The sequence below is a fragment of the Plutella xylostella genome, chromosome Z (assembly GCF_932276165.1).
Source record: "Plutella xylostella chromosome Z, ilPluXylo3.1, whole genome shotgun sequence".
NCBI lineage: Eukaryota > Metazoa > Arthropoda > Insecta > Lepidoptera > Plutellidae > Plutella > Plutella xylostella.
The window spans coordinates 2,582,608-2,600,651 of NC_064012.1; the positions used below are offsets into that span (position 1 = coordinate 2,582,608).

An 18,044-nucleotide genomic window follows, 5' to 3' on the forward strand; every position below is an offset into this window, starting at 1 on the left:
AAAAAAATGTGTATTTAATTTCGTTAACTCTACTCCACAACATTCGAAGTGATATGTCGATTGTAGTTCTTTTGGAATATTAAGTGGCTTATATTCTATACCGTGCTTTACTAAAATACTAGCACCGCCTCTTGTTTAATTTTTTCTACAAAAGCTACTTGCTAATTGATAGTTTTGGACTTTACGATTAATTTCTGTGCCAGACTCTAGAAAGGTTTCAGTCAAACAAATTACATCGATGGGCTGAAGATTTCTTCAAACTCGTTTATGATCATTTCTAGCGCATGTCTTTTGTTTAAAGCACCTGCTATATTTCGGTGCAATAGATAAAAATATTATTTTTGTTTGTTGTAATTAGTCTCGAAAAAGCTCTGGCATTGAGTCGTTAGATTGGCATTGGCTCACCGTTCTTCAGTAATATGGATGTCTGGATCTCACACTTATAGGTTAGTTAGATATTTGTATGAATGTTTCACTACTAATTGATATGTTTTGAGACGCGAGCGCCGCGAAAGAAGTAGATTATGTTCCTTGTGCTAGGCTTAACAAAGTTCACAATCGAATGAACTGCTACTCGGCGCTCGTGTAGGGGCGATGACAGATTTATCCACGGATTGGTGCAGCTCGGGGTTCGGCTCGCGGTGCGTGTAGTGAATGGGGGGCTTAACTCATCAATGACAGAAGCTACCTTTAAAACTCAGTAAATAGGTACTTATTATAATAAAATTATTGAAAGTTTATCTCCTTGACAAACTTTGACGTTACATATTAAATTTATAAAACTATTCCAATTCAAATTACGTACAGATAACATTCCTACAATTCAGCTAATTAATTAATTAAACGTGTTACTAACGAACAGTCTAGTTCGCTCAAATTTCTATACAAGCCTATTTACTTAACAGAGCTAACAGGGGAGCTATTCAAAATGTGTATTGCCTAAGACACGTAGCTTTACCGGAGGCGAGATTCAACTGGTGCATTGCGGTTCCCCCTCGACGCCCACACCCGCCCCCCTGTCTGTAGTTTTTGTTCCACCCTGTATCTGTGACTTTGGCACGAAGAGTAGTGGCCTCTCGACAGAAATCGCTGAACGAATGCACGGTTCATTAAGGCTGCAGATGATTCGAGGATTATCTTTTAATGTCTGAGTGGGTGAAATGACGGAGGGTTGCTAGAGCAGACATTCCATATTTCTAGAGAACATATTTCTCGTGATATCTCATTTGTTAAAAGCAATATTAAAATATCTGCCCGACACCTGATGGGTTAATTTTATTTGTTCCTTGATTAAGCAATTTCAAGGTTCTCGAAAGTGTTGCTTCATTGCTTCCCATTTCAATTATTCCCTATGTGTAGAAATTCCTATAATAGTGTATAAGAGGTAGCGTATATTGCTCATAAATAATATTGTATCATTGTAATATATATTCCCTATAGGTATAAGTAATTTTGGAATTACTTAGATTTATTCGACTTTGCAGCGTGGGACGCCCTCCTGCCCGCTGGACTGACGACCTTAGGCGGGTGGCGGGTAGTGGTTGGATGAGGAAGGACGAGGACCGAGTGTTGTGGCGCTCCTTGGGAGAGGACTATGTCCAGCAGTGGATGATTATTGGGTGATGATGATGATGATGATGATGATTCGAATTTATTCATTCATCTAACATTTCTTGTGTAATACCAAATATATCGTTATTTTATTATATTAGAAAGACGGAACAATACAACGTGATAAGAGTAATTTATTTTATACTTCATACCAGTTATGTAGTTACTTCAGTATATTGAAATTCCTAGTCTTTGTATACTCAGAATTGTGTGTTTAACCCCTGCTCACACTTGCCTATAGCTGGGCGCCTAATCTTATTTGAGCATAGGTAATCTTGTTTACGAAAGTGAACTTAGCATATATTCACGAAAGCATGAGAGTTCCACGTAAGATAAATTTATGATAAAGATTTGCTTGATTTTCCTAAAATCAATATATAATATGTTTGTATATTGTTACCTCGATAACTAATGTTTGTAGCATTCTGAATAAATGAAAATGATGATGATGATGCAAGAGATTGTATGAAATCTAGTAGGTACCCGCTCCAATAGTAATATCAGTGATTAATGTGAAATATCATTGAAAAAGTGTTTTCTTATAGCCTGGAAGAGATCGCTTTTAGCGATAAGGTCACCTATTCCGTTATATCCACTGTATAAATTGGTAGTTGTGTTCTGTTTGGGGCTGATTTTTCAATGGTCAGATAAATGTTATCTGAGGAATAATAAAATTGTTGCTGTCACTGTCTAATACAAACATTCAGATGTGACAGCATCAGAATTATTCTACAGATAACTTTTATCTGAATTGAAAAATCAGCCCTTAGTCAATAAAGTAGTATTCTATTCTATTCTATAGAATATGAATAAGAATGGCGCCTCTCTTGATTTCTAGTGTTGATTTTCAGTAGTTAATTAAGAAACAATAACAATACACGCATTCCATTCGTCTACAACTGGCATGTTATAGTAAGACTTTTTATTTCTGAACAGACTTATATTTGGAACTATATAATGGATTTAATATTTTTTGATTAGATCACAAAGAGCTATCCAATAACGTTTTAAACTAATATATTGGTGGCGGGTACTAAAATTTTGCATCATCCTTTAAGTAAGTACCATAGTAGTCAACACAGTATTATTTTTACTATTACATATTTTTTCATGAATGTTTGAAGCAATGGTTGTTTACGGCATTTTATAATGTTGGTTATAAAAATATGATAAAAGGTATACTATTTAATAGTTAATATATTGAGCATATATTCATATGCTGTAGCCACAGTGCACAGACATTTAATAACTTCCTAGTAAGTATACTTACTTAACTGTGTGCAGATAACTTACTGCGATCTTATGATCCTACAAAAATGTACCTGCCATTGTGTAATGAATAAATTAAAATAAATAATAAATCTTAACTTCATATTGCAGTGAATTTTATATCACAGTTCATAATGACTTATTAAATAGTTAATTGAAAATCGGGTTATTGCTTAGTTTTTCATTTCTGTAGTTCACTAGTAGTCATTGAGTATGAATGGTCACCCGAGTTCGCGTGGTTCTATGACTAGTAGTAGCTAAAGATATGCATACTTGATACAAAGATTGACGGTTCTTGAGTTTGACAAAGCATAAAAGCTGACCTTACTTAGGATGAAGCCTCGTATTCACTAGGCGACAAATTGTCGCAGAATCTGTCTAGGCACATGTCGACTACGTGTCGCCGCGACGTCGCGCTCTGTTCTGCGACGTCGCACGCGACTATACAGCGACATCTACGTGTCGCAGAACAGGTTCCGTGTTTTGGCTCGCGAGACAGAACTTCCTGCGACATCAGTCTAGCGCATAGAGTATATTTTTTTTACTAGGTCTAGCGACCGCTGTTGCAGAGTGTGGACGCGTGCGCGACTTGTGTATCACGACATGTTACCAAAATGTTCTGAGAACACGCACCGTAGATGTTCTGTAACAGTCTCAGAACTTGTGCCCTAGTGAATTCGAGGCTTGAACGTTTCTATTATGTAGGAACCTTGTCGAATTAATGTTAACGTGACGTAAAATGACGTCACCTGAAAAATTTGTGCTATTCCGAAGTCAAAACGAAGTTACATTTACGAAATAGTTAGTGTTAAATTCAAAACCATTTGAATCCCAAGTATAAATCATTGACAAAATAAGTTCGCGATAGGGAGCCAGCACATTGAGGCGTAAACCGCCGTTCGAAATGATCAGATGTGCCACATTAGTAAATCTCTGCGGCAGCCGACGCGCGCAAACTAATATTCATCAGCCAATATTCAGAAATTCCAATACGACATACTCGACACTCGTCAGCTCGTCACCCAATCAGTTGTGTATTGTCAGCGAGGCGTTTGCCAATATTAGCAAACAAATTCATCCAGAATTCAACTTGGAAACGGCTGGCGGCGTTTGCGACTTAAATCGTGTCGTGTATTTCAGGAGTAGGTCAGAAATTCAGAATGTATTTGCTAGTAGCTTAGGTAAGAGTTGACTCTTACTTTACACATACGAGTATGATTATGTAACGAATGTATTGTATGTTCGATATTACAAGGCTAATGACTCCATCGCGAAATTATTGAGGTCCTGAATCATAATGTTTCAAAACAAGAAGCTTTAAACTGATTTAGGTATTAGGTAGTCGGGCTTTGCTTTGGTTAATTCCACTTTTATTACGATAATATCAATTTTACTATCTCAAATTGCAAGCAATCTAAAACATTGTATACTTGGTAATATTCTGTCGAGGAAAGAGCCGTTGCATATAACCGAATCACAAAGTTCAAAACTTTATTACAAACGGCTGCGCGGGGCTGCGCCAACTGGGCCGAAGAATTCCACGTCAGTATTCAGTTGGCAACAAACATTTTGAAAGCGATAGTGTGGGCATGCCATGCGGCAGAGCCCTGCATTCAAGCTACGGGCGAAGTTCAAACATATGAGCCTGAGTGGTAAATATTGCATAGCAAGCTGAAATTCACTTTCGGATTCCATCGTTTTAAAGTGTTGACTACGACAAACTTGTTGTATTGTCTGCATACTTATACCATACATATCCAATACCGTCACTTCTGTAATCTGTTTAGTTTTCAGTTGGTATAACGTCCGTCTTAAATGATTACATTTATGAAGCTGAGTTTTTTATCTGTTATTGATGTATCTTTTAGTCTAAGATAGTGTTTTGTTTGCAGGCTACACCGAGGAGCAGCCTTCCACTCAGTTCACGGCGGTGCGGCCCCGCGAGCTGAGCCCCGGCGCGCCGCCTGTCTCCTACGCCCTTCTGCAGCTCACGCCTTCCGACTCCTCGCCCCTGTTCCACCTGCAGCTTCAGTCTTCTTCTGTCCCCCCTCCCGCTCCGCCCCCGCCCCCGCCGCCGCCCCCGGCCCCAACCAACGGCAAGTCCATCGCCATGTGCTACACGAGCACGGGCGCCGTGCTCTCCCTGCCGCCCAAGAAGAAGGACATCTACCGGCCATACTGCCTCGAGCAGCGGCCCGAGGAGGACCTGTACGCCGCACACGCCATCCTCGACCTGAGCCAGCACGCCGTGTACCTGAGCACGCCGCGGCCCGCGCCGCCCGCGCAGCCCCCGCCGCCGCCCCCGCCGCCGCCGCCGCCGCCCGACGCCGAGCCCGAGCCCGAGCCCGAGCCGGAGCCCGAGCCGGCCGGCGAGCGCCCGCGCGAGACCGTCGCCTACACCTACGACGCGTTCTTCGTCAGCGACGGGCGCTCCAAGCGGCGCAACTTCGTGACCTCGCCCGTGGAGCCGCGCGAGGCGGAGGGCCACAAGGGCAAGTACACGTGCGGTGAGTGCGGCAAGCGCTACGCCACCTCGTCCAACCTGTCGCGCCACAAGCAGACCCACCGCAGCCTCGACTCCGTGGCGGCCAAGCGCTGCGCCGAGTGCGGCAAGGCGTACGTGTCCATGCCGGCGCTGGCCATGCACGTGCTCACGCACCAGCTGTCGCACGTGTGCGGCGTGTGCGGCAAGCTGTTCTCCCGCCCGTGGCTGCTGCAGGGCCACCTGCGCTCGCACACGGGGGAGAAGCCCTACGGCTGCGCGCACTGCGGCAAGTCGTTCGCGGACCGCTCCAACCTGCGCGCGCACATGCAGACGCACTCCTCCGACAAGAACTTCGAGTGCTCGCGCTGTCACAAGAGCTTCGCGCTCAAGAGCTACCTCAACAAGCACCAGGAGTCGGCGTGCACGCGCGACGACGGCGCCGCCTCGCCCGCGCCCGCCTAGCCGCAGCCGCAGCCGCACCCAATCTACTAATCATATGAATTTAGTTTTTAGACTTATACTTTGAATTTACAAATTTGTAGAGGCGCTCGTCGCCTCCACTCGAGCAACGTTTCGCGAACAACGAATCACGTACGACCCCGTAGCAGGCACTAGGCCGCCACTCGATCGTCCCGCTAACTTTAAACTTGATTGTACATATACTTGTCGATAAAATATACCCATATACACATAGAAGTATTATAAAAAGTGAATGAAAAAACGAATATCTTTTGTAGGTGATTTTTACAACCGCTAAGTAGGTTAGAGAATTAGTCGGTAAGTGTAGCGTGGATAGGAGAGGAGAGGTGGGGAGGAGTGCGACAGCGCCCCGCGCCCCGCGGCTCTGCCGAGCTATCCGTCCGAGAGTCCCCGCGCCCGGCAGTGCCTTACGCCGTCTCCGCGCCTGCTCCCCGCGCCTCCAGCACCGCGGAGACCACGAGGAGCATGTAGTCAGCTAGTAGAACCGACACTATGTTCACAAACTGAGGCTATGGCGGGCCGCGCTTCACCCCTGCCTTGTATCGACCGACTCACGCGTATCAATTACCGGGCCGTAATGAGTTACCCTCCTTTTTGTAACTTAACGGTGCCGCGCGGCGATCATTACACGCGTTCGAAATGCAAGCTAATAGCTATTTTAGAAATATATAAGAAAGATAAAACGCCCTAAGTACATATAAAAAAGCCTTCAAGATTGATATAAAAGTCGTTGACTTGTACTTAAAATATCACCATTATCCGTATTGGATAAACACGAGTCTCCATTTGACGTCTATATTCGTAAGTGGGTCGCTGCAGGGTGCCTTCGAGAATGCCTTTAGAGCAAGTGTTTATGGACACGTCTAAAATAAATTGGCAATAATATAACGTAGGCTAAGTTAGGGTTAACAGATCTAGATTTAACGAGTGCGGGCGAGAGTCGCCCGCGGTGATGGGTATTCAAAAGCAATAATAAATGTAGATCGTAAATAAGTCGCGCAACGTTGTCAATGCAACAGGCTTCGACGTTACGTTTATAGATACACAGTGCTTAAATACAGTGACTAAATCCTACCTATCCATAGATAATCCTGGCACTTATGCTTTTATAAAAGCAGTAGGTATATGAGTGCATCAAACATCTTACTCGATATCTATCCGAATACCGAATATAGATTTTTTTATACAAGTAAAAGTCTACCTTTGTAATATTCAGAGTGAATATGCTTGAACAATGCTAACAAATAAACGAAAGGAGATTATGAGACAATTCACTGTATTTGAGTATACTGTGGTAGAAATCGGTAGAGCTAATAATACAATTTATTTCGATGCATTTTTTAGAAAATTAAGGTCAATGTTTTGTAAAAAAAATACTTCAATATTAACATTAATTTCTTCTATAATTTGCATCGGATTAGTTTGTGGATAGCTGCCCTGTAGCCTGTAGAGCGTAGGGCCTTGTAGAATGCGGTATACTCGTACATCAAAGTATTCACAGCCATTTCAAAACAATAAACTTCTAATTATAAACATTGTAAAAATAATTATTAACTTATATTAGAACATATTTTCCGAAAAAAAAATGCCATGGAATTATGAAACGGTTCTACAAGGCCAAAACCACACGTTAATTATTATTTGGTGCCTCGCTAGTCAATTCCCTGTCGGTGAAAATATGTTTTCCCAGTCAATTATGAAAAATATATATTGAAAAATCACAAAAAACATAATATATTTTTAAAGTTACCGGAAGAATATATTCGCCCCCTCTCTGAATAGAATATAATATATTCGAGAGGTATAATTACGATTTTATTTCGTTTGCCTGCGGAGGCACTGCTCTATTTATAATTTTTAGTCGCTATATTCCCTTTTCCCATATATTCCTACTAGTCATAGTATGTAGTGCCACAATATAAATCTACCCTCATATAAATAATTCCTAATGTTCACTTTTATTCATTTATTTTTAGATATAGGCCTTATCGTTGCGCGTGCAAAAAAGCAATATAAAGTAAATTAATAAGCAATATTAATGTAGGATTTACATAATGATAGGATTTATGGATTATTAAATTGAAATTTTGTAGTATTAAAATATATTTTTGGTGCTTTGGAGTACTGTTATTAGACAGAGTAACGAATAAAACATCGAATAGATAAAAAAATAAATATATTATTGTTTTACGGATATTGAAAGTTTTGTTAAATTGTAAATCAAACTAAAAGTTGTTTCTGCTAGAATGTTAGGTGCGGAGTTGTTTTTCTATCGATACTACTTTACTATCTCATTACTTCTATAAAAAAACAAGTTTAATCGTAAATTTATCGCGGCTGGTTGCGACTTATGCGTCTTAATAAGTTCAAACCAGATGCATAAGTTATAAGTACTATCAAGTTGGGCTATCCATAGGCCCCTAAACCAAATATCACCTACCTATACCTTACACGTTGCAAAAGTGGAATTGTAAACAGAAAAGGGCTGATCCAGCTGGTCATTCAATTTTATTCATTCATCGGTTCATTCTATCGGGATGCAAATTTATTACCGAAACAAAGTTATTCAGAATGACCCCTTCAACACCCCCACAGAGAATAGAATAGAATAGAATAGACCCCTTGATTCACCCACTTTCAGCTTACTATATATACCCATTCTTCAACACCCTGTATACGTAAGTACATAATATACAGAAATGCCAAGAAAAAAAATGCGATTGCTCAGATAGTTACATGAATCTTAAAAATGTTTACACTTCTACCCCCTCTTAGTAGATCATACTGTAGGTACTCCTTGCATTCTTCAAGTTTCATATTCCTTGTCGTAAGTAGGAAAGTCTTAAAATTGCTATGAAAAAATAATCGAGATATTTTATTCAAATATTTATATTAACGTTATTGATACATTTTAGCGCTAAAATAAAAATTGTTTAAGGAAACCATCTTATACATACTAAATATACATTTTTGATGTAAATAGACTCCTCTGTACAAGATGCCCTTCTTTACAATTTCCGTAGTCTTAGGTACCTAAATAAATAAAGAATCTATATACTAAAGAAGTAGATGAAACTGTTTATTTCGATGGTTTTTTTCTTAGAGTCCATTCTGAGATGGCAAAGTTAAAATAAACCGCTGGAAAGCAGTTTCAAAAAACAAAAAAAAAATATTGCGTGATATTTTGGAAACATGCACAATTTTAGGAAAATATTTTTTAAAACCAGATAAAAAATTAATAAGATAGAAGAAAAACAATAAAGTTGTTACTCATAATATTTAGCGCCTCGCTGAAGCAATATTTGAAGTAAGAAACTAAAAGCAATGTTTGTGAAATTCATAAGCAATAATTTAGGTTATATTTAAAAAAAAGTATATTCATTAGTCAGTATTACTTAAAACGAAATGTCCAAATTAGTAACTAGTGCAACTACAACTAGAGCTAAGTATACATAAATAGGTCCTAGTTTCTAATAGCAATAAACTATATCCTATACTAGGTACATAGGTATAGCCTAAAATAGCAATAACTTTAAGACTAAAGTAATGCAAAAGCAATATTAATTATATTTATGTATTTATAATTTGTTGAATATATTGCGGAAGGGGAAACTTAAGTACATTTAGACTGTCCATTGGTGATAAAAGACCATATTTTATTAGTTATTAAAAAGACTTACATGATTGTTCCGTGTAAGCTTCGCAAACGGTACAGAGTTAATTACAAACTTATGAAAAATAAATGCCTGATACCTGTTATTTTTCCCACATCACAAATATAGTGCTTTATGGCAATTATAGTATTCGCTAGCATAGGTATAAATATTATTCTTACCATCTTCCAAGTACTTTACAAAACGGTGTCTTACGGTGACGTATTGTTAAATTTTAATAAATACCTGCATACTACTCGTATCCCACAAGACTATGTCGGTTATAGGTAGCTATGTCACCTACCGTTGTCGCTCTCTATCGCAAACTTGTTTTTGACAACGATTTTCGGATTCAAATTAAAATTGAATTTGACACTAATTACTTCGTAAATGTTACTTCGTTTTGACTTCGCGATAGGGTCATTAAATTTAAAGTCTACGTATTATAGACGTTTAGTATAATTTACGTAAAAATAGTTTTGAAATTTACGTAGTATATATATGTCGCAGCCGGATCGTATAATCCGCCGTATTACATTACGGCTGGCCGCATTACAACACAGGGCCGCTTTGTAATGCGCCGGATCAACGTTTAGCCGCATTGTCATTTCAATACGTTCTTCAATACGGCGGCCCACGTTTAGCCGCATCGTACTACTACTGAATTGCCTACAATTACCTTAGTATGGACATGGTTACCCTAGTAACCATGTCCATACTAAGCATTACATTACAGGTGAAGGATTTTTGTAATCATAATAGAGTAAATCTATCATATGGATTTCCATTAAAGTATCAAAATACTGTTAATAGGCACTACTCGGAGTGTAGGATCTTCGGAATTATTATTCTTCATCATCAACATCACTTCTGGACGTAGGCCTCTCCCAAAGCACACCACTGGATGCGATCTACAGCATTCCACATCAAATCATAACCAGCCAACTTTCGCAAGTCGTCACCCCATCTAGCCTGAGGGCGTCCCACACTACGTTTGCCTCGTCGCAGTCTCTTCAAGATCAAATAACCTTTGCCGGCCACATTTATATTTTTTGACCCAGTAGTATTATCTGGAAATCCGCCGACCAGCAGAATCCATGGTCACTTTAGCTGATTGATGTGCGTTATATGTATATTTTGTAAGTTTTTCACTGTACCGCATTGATCGGAATAGAAATTATTTAATTTCAAGTGAAAATTGTTCTTGAAGTACTGTTTACTAGCATATTTAACACGATTTCTTCGTTTTAATCATCATCAAATATCTGTATCCAACGCCATTATTGTTGTTATGTTAAGCAGCGCCACGAGTGTTAAAAATCAAAACTAAAATCTTTCAAAGCGGCGGCTAATCTCTCGCCGTATTACATAACGGCCAGCCGTATTGAATGACGTATGATGTCGAATACAATCCGGCGCATTTTCATTCAGCCGTATTCAATACGGCTAAACGTTGATCCGCCGCATTACAAAGCGGCCTTGTCTTGTAATGCGGCTAGCCGTCATGTAATACGGCGGGTTATACGATCCGGCTGCGACATATAGATGATTGAAGTCGTGTTATCTGAGTATGTTATAAATCATCAGACTCATCAGTTTTTAGGCGTTTATTTCGTTATGAGAAAAGGGTTGAAAAGTGATGTTGGTATTACAAATAAAAGTCCATTTAAAAAGGTACAACGAATATTTTTGTGTAAACTAAAGATACAACGAAAACATTTCTTAAGCTTAAGTTCATAAGAAAATTACTGCATTAAACCTCATACTGTAACGAAATGTTGTTATCAAAATGTCAGAACGGGTCGTCTTTTTCTATACCTACAACGAAATTTATTGATACTTTAACATTTACTTATAAATAAATTGATATAAGTGTTAAAATTGAAAAAAATAAGCAATATTAATTTAAGACGAAAATAATTTTATAATATATTGGTGATAAATTGTATAGATGATAAAATGAGAACCCCTACGGCTTTGATAAGAATCTCTAATGATATAATTTTCCATCTTTTATTATTATTAATCAGATCTATCCTAACATCCACTTTCTCACTTGAGTAAACCTAAGCATGAAGTTAAGTGGGTACTTTCCATATTCAAGTTCAGCTTGACTTGACGTTCATGTGTGATTTTTTTAAGCCGATAAAATACAGTGCCGTTATATTGAATCCGAAAGTTATCTATTAACGTCTGTTTGGCACCGTTCTGAAAGCACTAGGAATTTGTGTGAATGGCCATAAGCCCGTTGGTTATTCTAAATATTCTAGTATTGTTATAAAATAAATACTTAATTGCTAATATTATGCTGCTGATTCAACAAGGTTTTCACTAAATTAACTGCCTAAAAAGTGAAAGTTAGAAGGTACAGATTTAGAGAGAAAACCATACCTACTGATGATTAACAAAAGTGCTCTTAAATGAAAACTCTTATGGATAATTTATTTGTACTATTACCTATCTATGCGTATGCGTATAAATGATATTCTTCATTAACTACAGTTGTATTTAAGTATACATAGTTAAGTACTTACAAGGCTTGCATTAACGCTACTGGAATCGTGCACCATTGAATCTCTGTACAAGTGGGTATACATGAATTATTTTCATATTTGTGTATATCTTGTGCAATTTCCTTTCGGCTGCCATTGCAACTAGCCGTTTGCTCAGACTATAATATTTACCTATTAACACTGTGTCTAATTACATACATGGATAATGGACATGGCTGTTGATAGTAACGAGGCTACATCCATTCCCCATGCATGTAATAAGCACAGAATGTAATAGGTCTCGCCTACGCAATAACCCTGTACTCGGGTAAGGTTTTCTATCTCACTGTTCACTGTAGACGTAGTCGTGTAGTCACTAGTTATTATGTAACAAAGTAATATATTTCATATTTACATATTATATAATATATATACTAAACAATAGCCGTAGTCGGAGAGGTGATTATATAATGTGATCAGATGCGTAGTTTCGTGAAGTGAGTAGAAACATAGTGATACATAAATGTAGATATAGAATACACAGTGCGGTCAGTGGAGATGTTCGAATATACTGCGATATATTTAAATAAGAAATTTTGGATCTGTTTACCGAATTTTGGTGTTGTCTCAGTGTTGTGAACTGGACGCTGATGGCACAGGGTGATGTAATTTTTGTGGCGTGCTAGGTAACCTATAGGTACATAGACATGATAGTGTAGATACATATTATATACACTGCGCCTCCTCTAAGCCACCAGCGCCCGGCGAATTCAAGTTCTGGTCTTATTTATTAGATGTGATTGTTTGTGTGATTTTTGTTTGTGATAAGGTCAGTCTCCCTAATGATATCTGATATTCGATGCTGTATTTCGGTCTTAAGTCAGTATGGTAAATATCTCAATAGACAAAATATGTGTAGGTACTGTTTGGGCGGAAACGCTGATGAAAATAACTTTTTAACCGAAACTTTACCTCCTCGTCTCAGCTCTCATTAGGAAGATTAACATTACAATTGAAAATAATCGCCAATAGGCTTTTAAGCCTATTTGAATGTGATCGAATACATTGTTGTATCCATTGTTAAATAAAGCCAAAGTTCCAATTGACTATGCTTCTCTTAATACGACCAAAATGTAAACACGGAATTGTTTGGTTTGTTTTACATAAAATTTGTGTACTTAGTCGTTGATTATCCATGACCAATTTGTGTAAAAATATTTGAATGCTTCGTTATAATTTGTAGTGCAACATAGTAATTTAACCATTTTAAAAATATTTTAGCTAGGACTGTCAAAATAGCAGTATCAATTACTGACACAAACTGAAACTAATGTTTACTATTGACTATTGAGCTATGTCGCTCGGACACAAGAAAGAACTGGCACTTTCATTAACATTTGTTATTGTTGTAACGTAAAGCTATGTAGACAAATTTTATTTTTCTGAATCGAAACGAGTTTAGGCTAATTATGCCAAATAATCTACCTATCTATATATATTTCGGTTATTAAACTACAGACCACACAGTCTAGTTTCCAAGACTATATAATTGACAGTCCTACAGTAGAACTTAAATAATGTACATTAATAAATTACTAACCCTTCTAAACGTAGCAAGTCAATTTTTTAATTCAATTATTCCTTCCTAATAAGCAATGATATTATATACCAAAAGTACCTACAGAGCTAGTAAATAATATTGCATGAATTAAATAATATATCGAGATAATTAAAAAATATCTGTACCATGCTTTTAAATGGCGACAATATTAATTTCAAAAATATAATTTAAGTAAGTAGTTCATATTTTAAACTATCAACAATTAAATAGTTAATAACCTGTAAAATAACACGCACGTATTTTTATAAATTGGTCACACCTAATAGGATATAAATTTAATAATATGTGGGGACATCTCACACATAAACGTATTTATTTTACCAAAATACGATGTAGCCATACCGCTAGCATGGAAATAAAATTAGGTATACTTCATTTTATTGTACTAGTCACAAAAACCCTCGAACTATACCACTTTAGGTAGGCATGTTTGAGGATAAATTACGGAGGCACATCATTCTAGTTTTCTTATGTTTAAAATATGAACGACTTAATATTATTTTTTCGTATGGTTGAATGTTGTGTCAATAATTTTATGAATACACTGATAATACTAATACTTAATAATGTATAAAATACCGCCTGTAAAAGCCAGAGAATAGACCAAGACAGCAATATATAGAGAAAACATATTACTTAAAAATATATTTTGTGTTATTATAGATTCAGCAGCAGCAGAAATATTAACCTTTATTTGACACGTGCAATGCACAATGTGTACTGCATACCAGCTACCTTTGTGATTCTGTGAGCAACTCATGGTATTCTCATAGCTGATTATCAAAGATGCGTCAAAACACCTTACTATGATTATGATAAAGATATGTTTTTACATTAACACAAACATATTTGGTGTAACTTCGACGTGTTTCATACAACATCACCTAGCATTGAGTCCCATTCAATAAAAACAACTAAACGCAGCTTCTAAGTATAATAAAATAATTAATCTTGATGGATGACTCTCCGCAATCATCTTAATTCTATTAAAAATACTTGTCTTGGCCTATCACAACTTTCACTGGCTTAAAGTACTGTGTAAAGATTTGCACCCCTAACTACCTACTAACATAATGTGGACCTAACTATATAAGTAGGCAAGTATTCATGTACCTACTTACACTAGGTTTAACTATTCGGCTGTTTTGTGGTAAATACTACCTAGAGGGTCCACCTTCGTAGAAATGTCGTGTAAAATTTTTAGAACGTAATTTTCAAATCGTAGATGCTTAATTAGTTATGTTATATACGTTCGACTCTCTGCTATTTAAATTCGTTAGTATTATATGATTTCATAAACTAGTGATGAATTTTTTTTTATGGCTTGAGACTACAATAAGCTGCTTAATAAGTATCACACTATAAATTTATCTTTTAGCGAATACTTAAAATAAAGGATACCCTTTCAGAATAAAAAGGACTCGAAAAGTTTGCTGCTTTATAATATTATAGCATAGTCCAATAATTATTAAAGTATATGTTTGATAAGTTTTAATAAAACGTTTTATATGAAGCAAAAAATATAGAAAGACGAAATGGGGTTGTAGGTATTGAACAATAATAAACAACTTAGTAAAATAAACTTTTAAAAATTCGTGAATTTCGCAATATGGGGACAACACATTTTCCCACGAATTTACAAGGGATGTCGAGTCATCCCCTTTTATTTTCCAATTGCAAAAAAGCAACTTATACAACGACTTTATGATTTAAAAGAAAAATAATAGTGTGATACTTATTATTTAGCGCAGTCATTTTAAGGTAAGTGCATTATCTACGTTAAAATAAGAGAACTATCTAATGCCCAACATCCAACAAACAACCATACAAACGAGTAGGTAATGTAAACATATTAATTCTACCTATCATCCTCGTAACAGTACTTAGGTATAGCGTGACATATTCTAACAACTTACTTGTAGGTACCTAATGTTTCAGGTTTCTTTGTTTGGATGCTAGTATATTCGAAATATACACTCACCAACAATGAAAAAGTTCTAGTGACAATAGCAACATAATTATATCTAATACACGGAAAGTACAATGACGCCGTCTGCAATATTGAAATACATTTAACAGAGCATCAAAATATTACCAACTAAAAACGTAAAAAAGGTACTTTACATTAAGTTCTAAATTAAATGTTTTAAAAAAAAATTGTCGTCTGGTCTCTACATTTTGTAAGTGGAACTTTTTTATTGTTCATGAGTGTATTATCCATCTTGAATTTATAATATCTTTAGTTACTCCTACCTGCGTACTATATACTAAAAGATAATTGCAAAATAAATATTGAAGCTATTTAAAGTAGATAAAATCCATGAATGTTTTTAGGTACCTACCTCTATACCAACTCATTTAAAGTACAATGAAAAATGTGGGTTCAGTGACACAGATTTAATTGAAATATTTTAAGTGGATCCGTAGACACGGTAATATGTATCATTAATTTTACGAAAATGAAATTTGGAAATAACAAAACACTGTTTGGAAAGTTTCTACTCATAAGTTCAAGTGATACCTAGAAGCCGATTCTCAACCACTCTTTTTTTCAATGCATAATCCTATTTGTTTTAAAAGACTCAACTTTTCACAAATTTTCGCGACACTGACAGACGACTACGGCAAGGTGGTTGAGAATTTCCCCGCTACCATGATGAGCCGATCTTCTATTATTGCTTTTGTAATTAAGTACAAAGGATCCACTTATAACTGTGCACTGTAAACAATAAAGCTATCCCAATTTGATCTCGACAAAAATACATTTTAATAAGAAATAATACACTCACTTGCAAGGAAAAAGTTCCGTTCCACCTGGCATTTACTTCCACATGTCACTGGAACTTTAACATTGCTCGTGAGTGTACTAATTTGACTCATTTTTCGTAAAAAATATATTAATTTATGCCCTTGTATGACTTGTGTGAACTCTTCCTTAGCGATATCAGGGGGCAAATAAAGTCGTATCGGCTTGTAAACTTTGTTTTAAGTTGCTGTACATTTGTTCATGTTAATTTAATTTTTATGGTTATTCATTAAAGTAAAAGGTACTTGAATTCGTATTTTATTTCACTCCTATAGTTGTGACCGTTATTTAACTAATATAACTAGGTAGTTGCATCATGAATCAATTAAAATAAAAGTTTTAGTTTGATAGAAGACCGAACTATGAGAATAATGCTACGCTGCTACGCCGTAGGCTTTCGTAGCCGATATGTTGCTACGAAGGATATCGTAGCCCGTAGGCATTTTCTCGAAGCCTGCCTCCCTAGAGGATTCTCTAATTTGATAAGAGACTAACGAACAAGAGCTGTCATGCAATCGATACGTTCAATAATGTTCAATACAACGAGATCGTTAGTGGTTAGCGCTGCAGTGCTCAGCAACTTTGTTTTTCGTCATCGAGAATGCGATGTGATCCAGGCGTCAAGAACTGCCACAGAACGTTAATTCTCAGACTTTCTTATAAAACCTCTATCGACTCCCTACGTGTTCAAAGTCATCAGTCCAGCAAAAGAGGGTACATCAGAGACAAAGGTAATCTGGTCTGCGCTCTAAAATTTGTCTACTTCAACGGTTGTCGGCTCTTCAGCAGTCATAGCCGACACAGACACATAGCTTGTAAAATAAAATTTGTTATCCTATTGCAAAATTAAATGTAAAGACAATAAGAACGGTGTAAGCACTTAAGTTTTCTCTGGACAAAATTATGATTCTATAACATAATCTCCACGTTAGATCGTTTCTAGATGGAGACTATGGTAAAATCCGAAAACCAAAAACCAACGTTCCACATCCAAGAACCGAGACTCTCATCCGGATATCAAACCAAGGACATCGACACAATATGAAGCTCTGCGTGTCTCAGTACCAATCAGTTTCCCTCAGTCAACATAGTCTACAGAGGGGGACCTCAACCGTAAGTAGAGTCAAACCTAAGTCAATAGCTCTCAAAACAGATAATTAACACTATTACCTACTGTAAAATTGTCAAAGGACCAACAGATGTCTCGGTTAAGAAGCCGCCTGCTCAGATGTGTAAAGAAAATACTATTAAAGATAAGATAGTGAACTAAACTTACCTCAACTGCCCACACCGCGTCGCAGCCGCATGATCCGTCTTATATCTGCCGTTTTGGTACACGTTTTATATTCGCACATAAGCGTTAAGACACAAATATTATTACTATCGGAAAAAAACTTATAGAACAAAATTTATTATTGTCAGCAAGCAATTTCTTCCCACACTAAATGTTAATGAATTATTCCGAAATTCTTTAACTAGTTTTAAAACTTATACCTATCCGAAGCCGCCAAAATCGTTTTTCTAATGTTTCCTTTTTCTTTTGTTCTACTCATTTTTGTTTTTTTGCTCTATGACTTCGGCAAAGATTGGACCCGGAAACAGCCGCAACCTAATCGGGTAGTCATAG

The 18,044-nt window shown here is 37.0% G+C and overlaps 1 protein-coding gene across 2 annotated transcripts in view; it reads left to right on the plus strand.

Annotated features, from left to right (window-relative positions):
* The window catches only part of LOC119694827 (transcriptional repressor scratch 2), a 36,493-nt gene extending 25,162 nt beyond the window's left edge, over nt 1-11,331 (plus strand). Inside the window, exons 2-3 of one of the 2 annotated variants that reach the window (XR_007268171.1) lie at nt 4,773-10,001; nt 11,044-11,331. Coding sequence is in view for 1 of the 2 variants with exons in the window: in XM_048632535.1 (XP_048488492.1) it covers nt 4,773-5,827 (1,055 nt within the window). In the remaining variant the exon portion in view is untranslated. Of the gene's footprint in view, nt 1-4,772; nt 10,003-11,043 lie in introns of those variants that run through there. The other variant, XM_048632535.1, reaches the window with a different exon arrangement.
* Nucleotides 11,332-18,044: the final 6,713 nt, after the last annotated feature.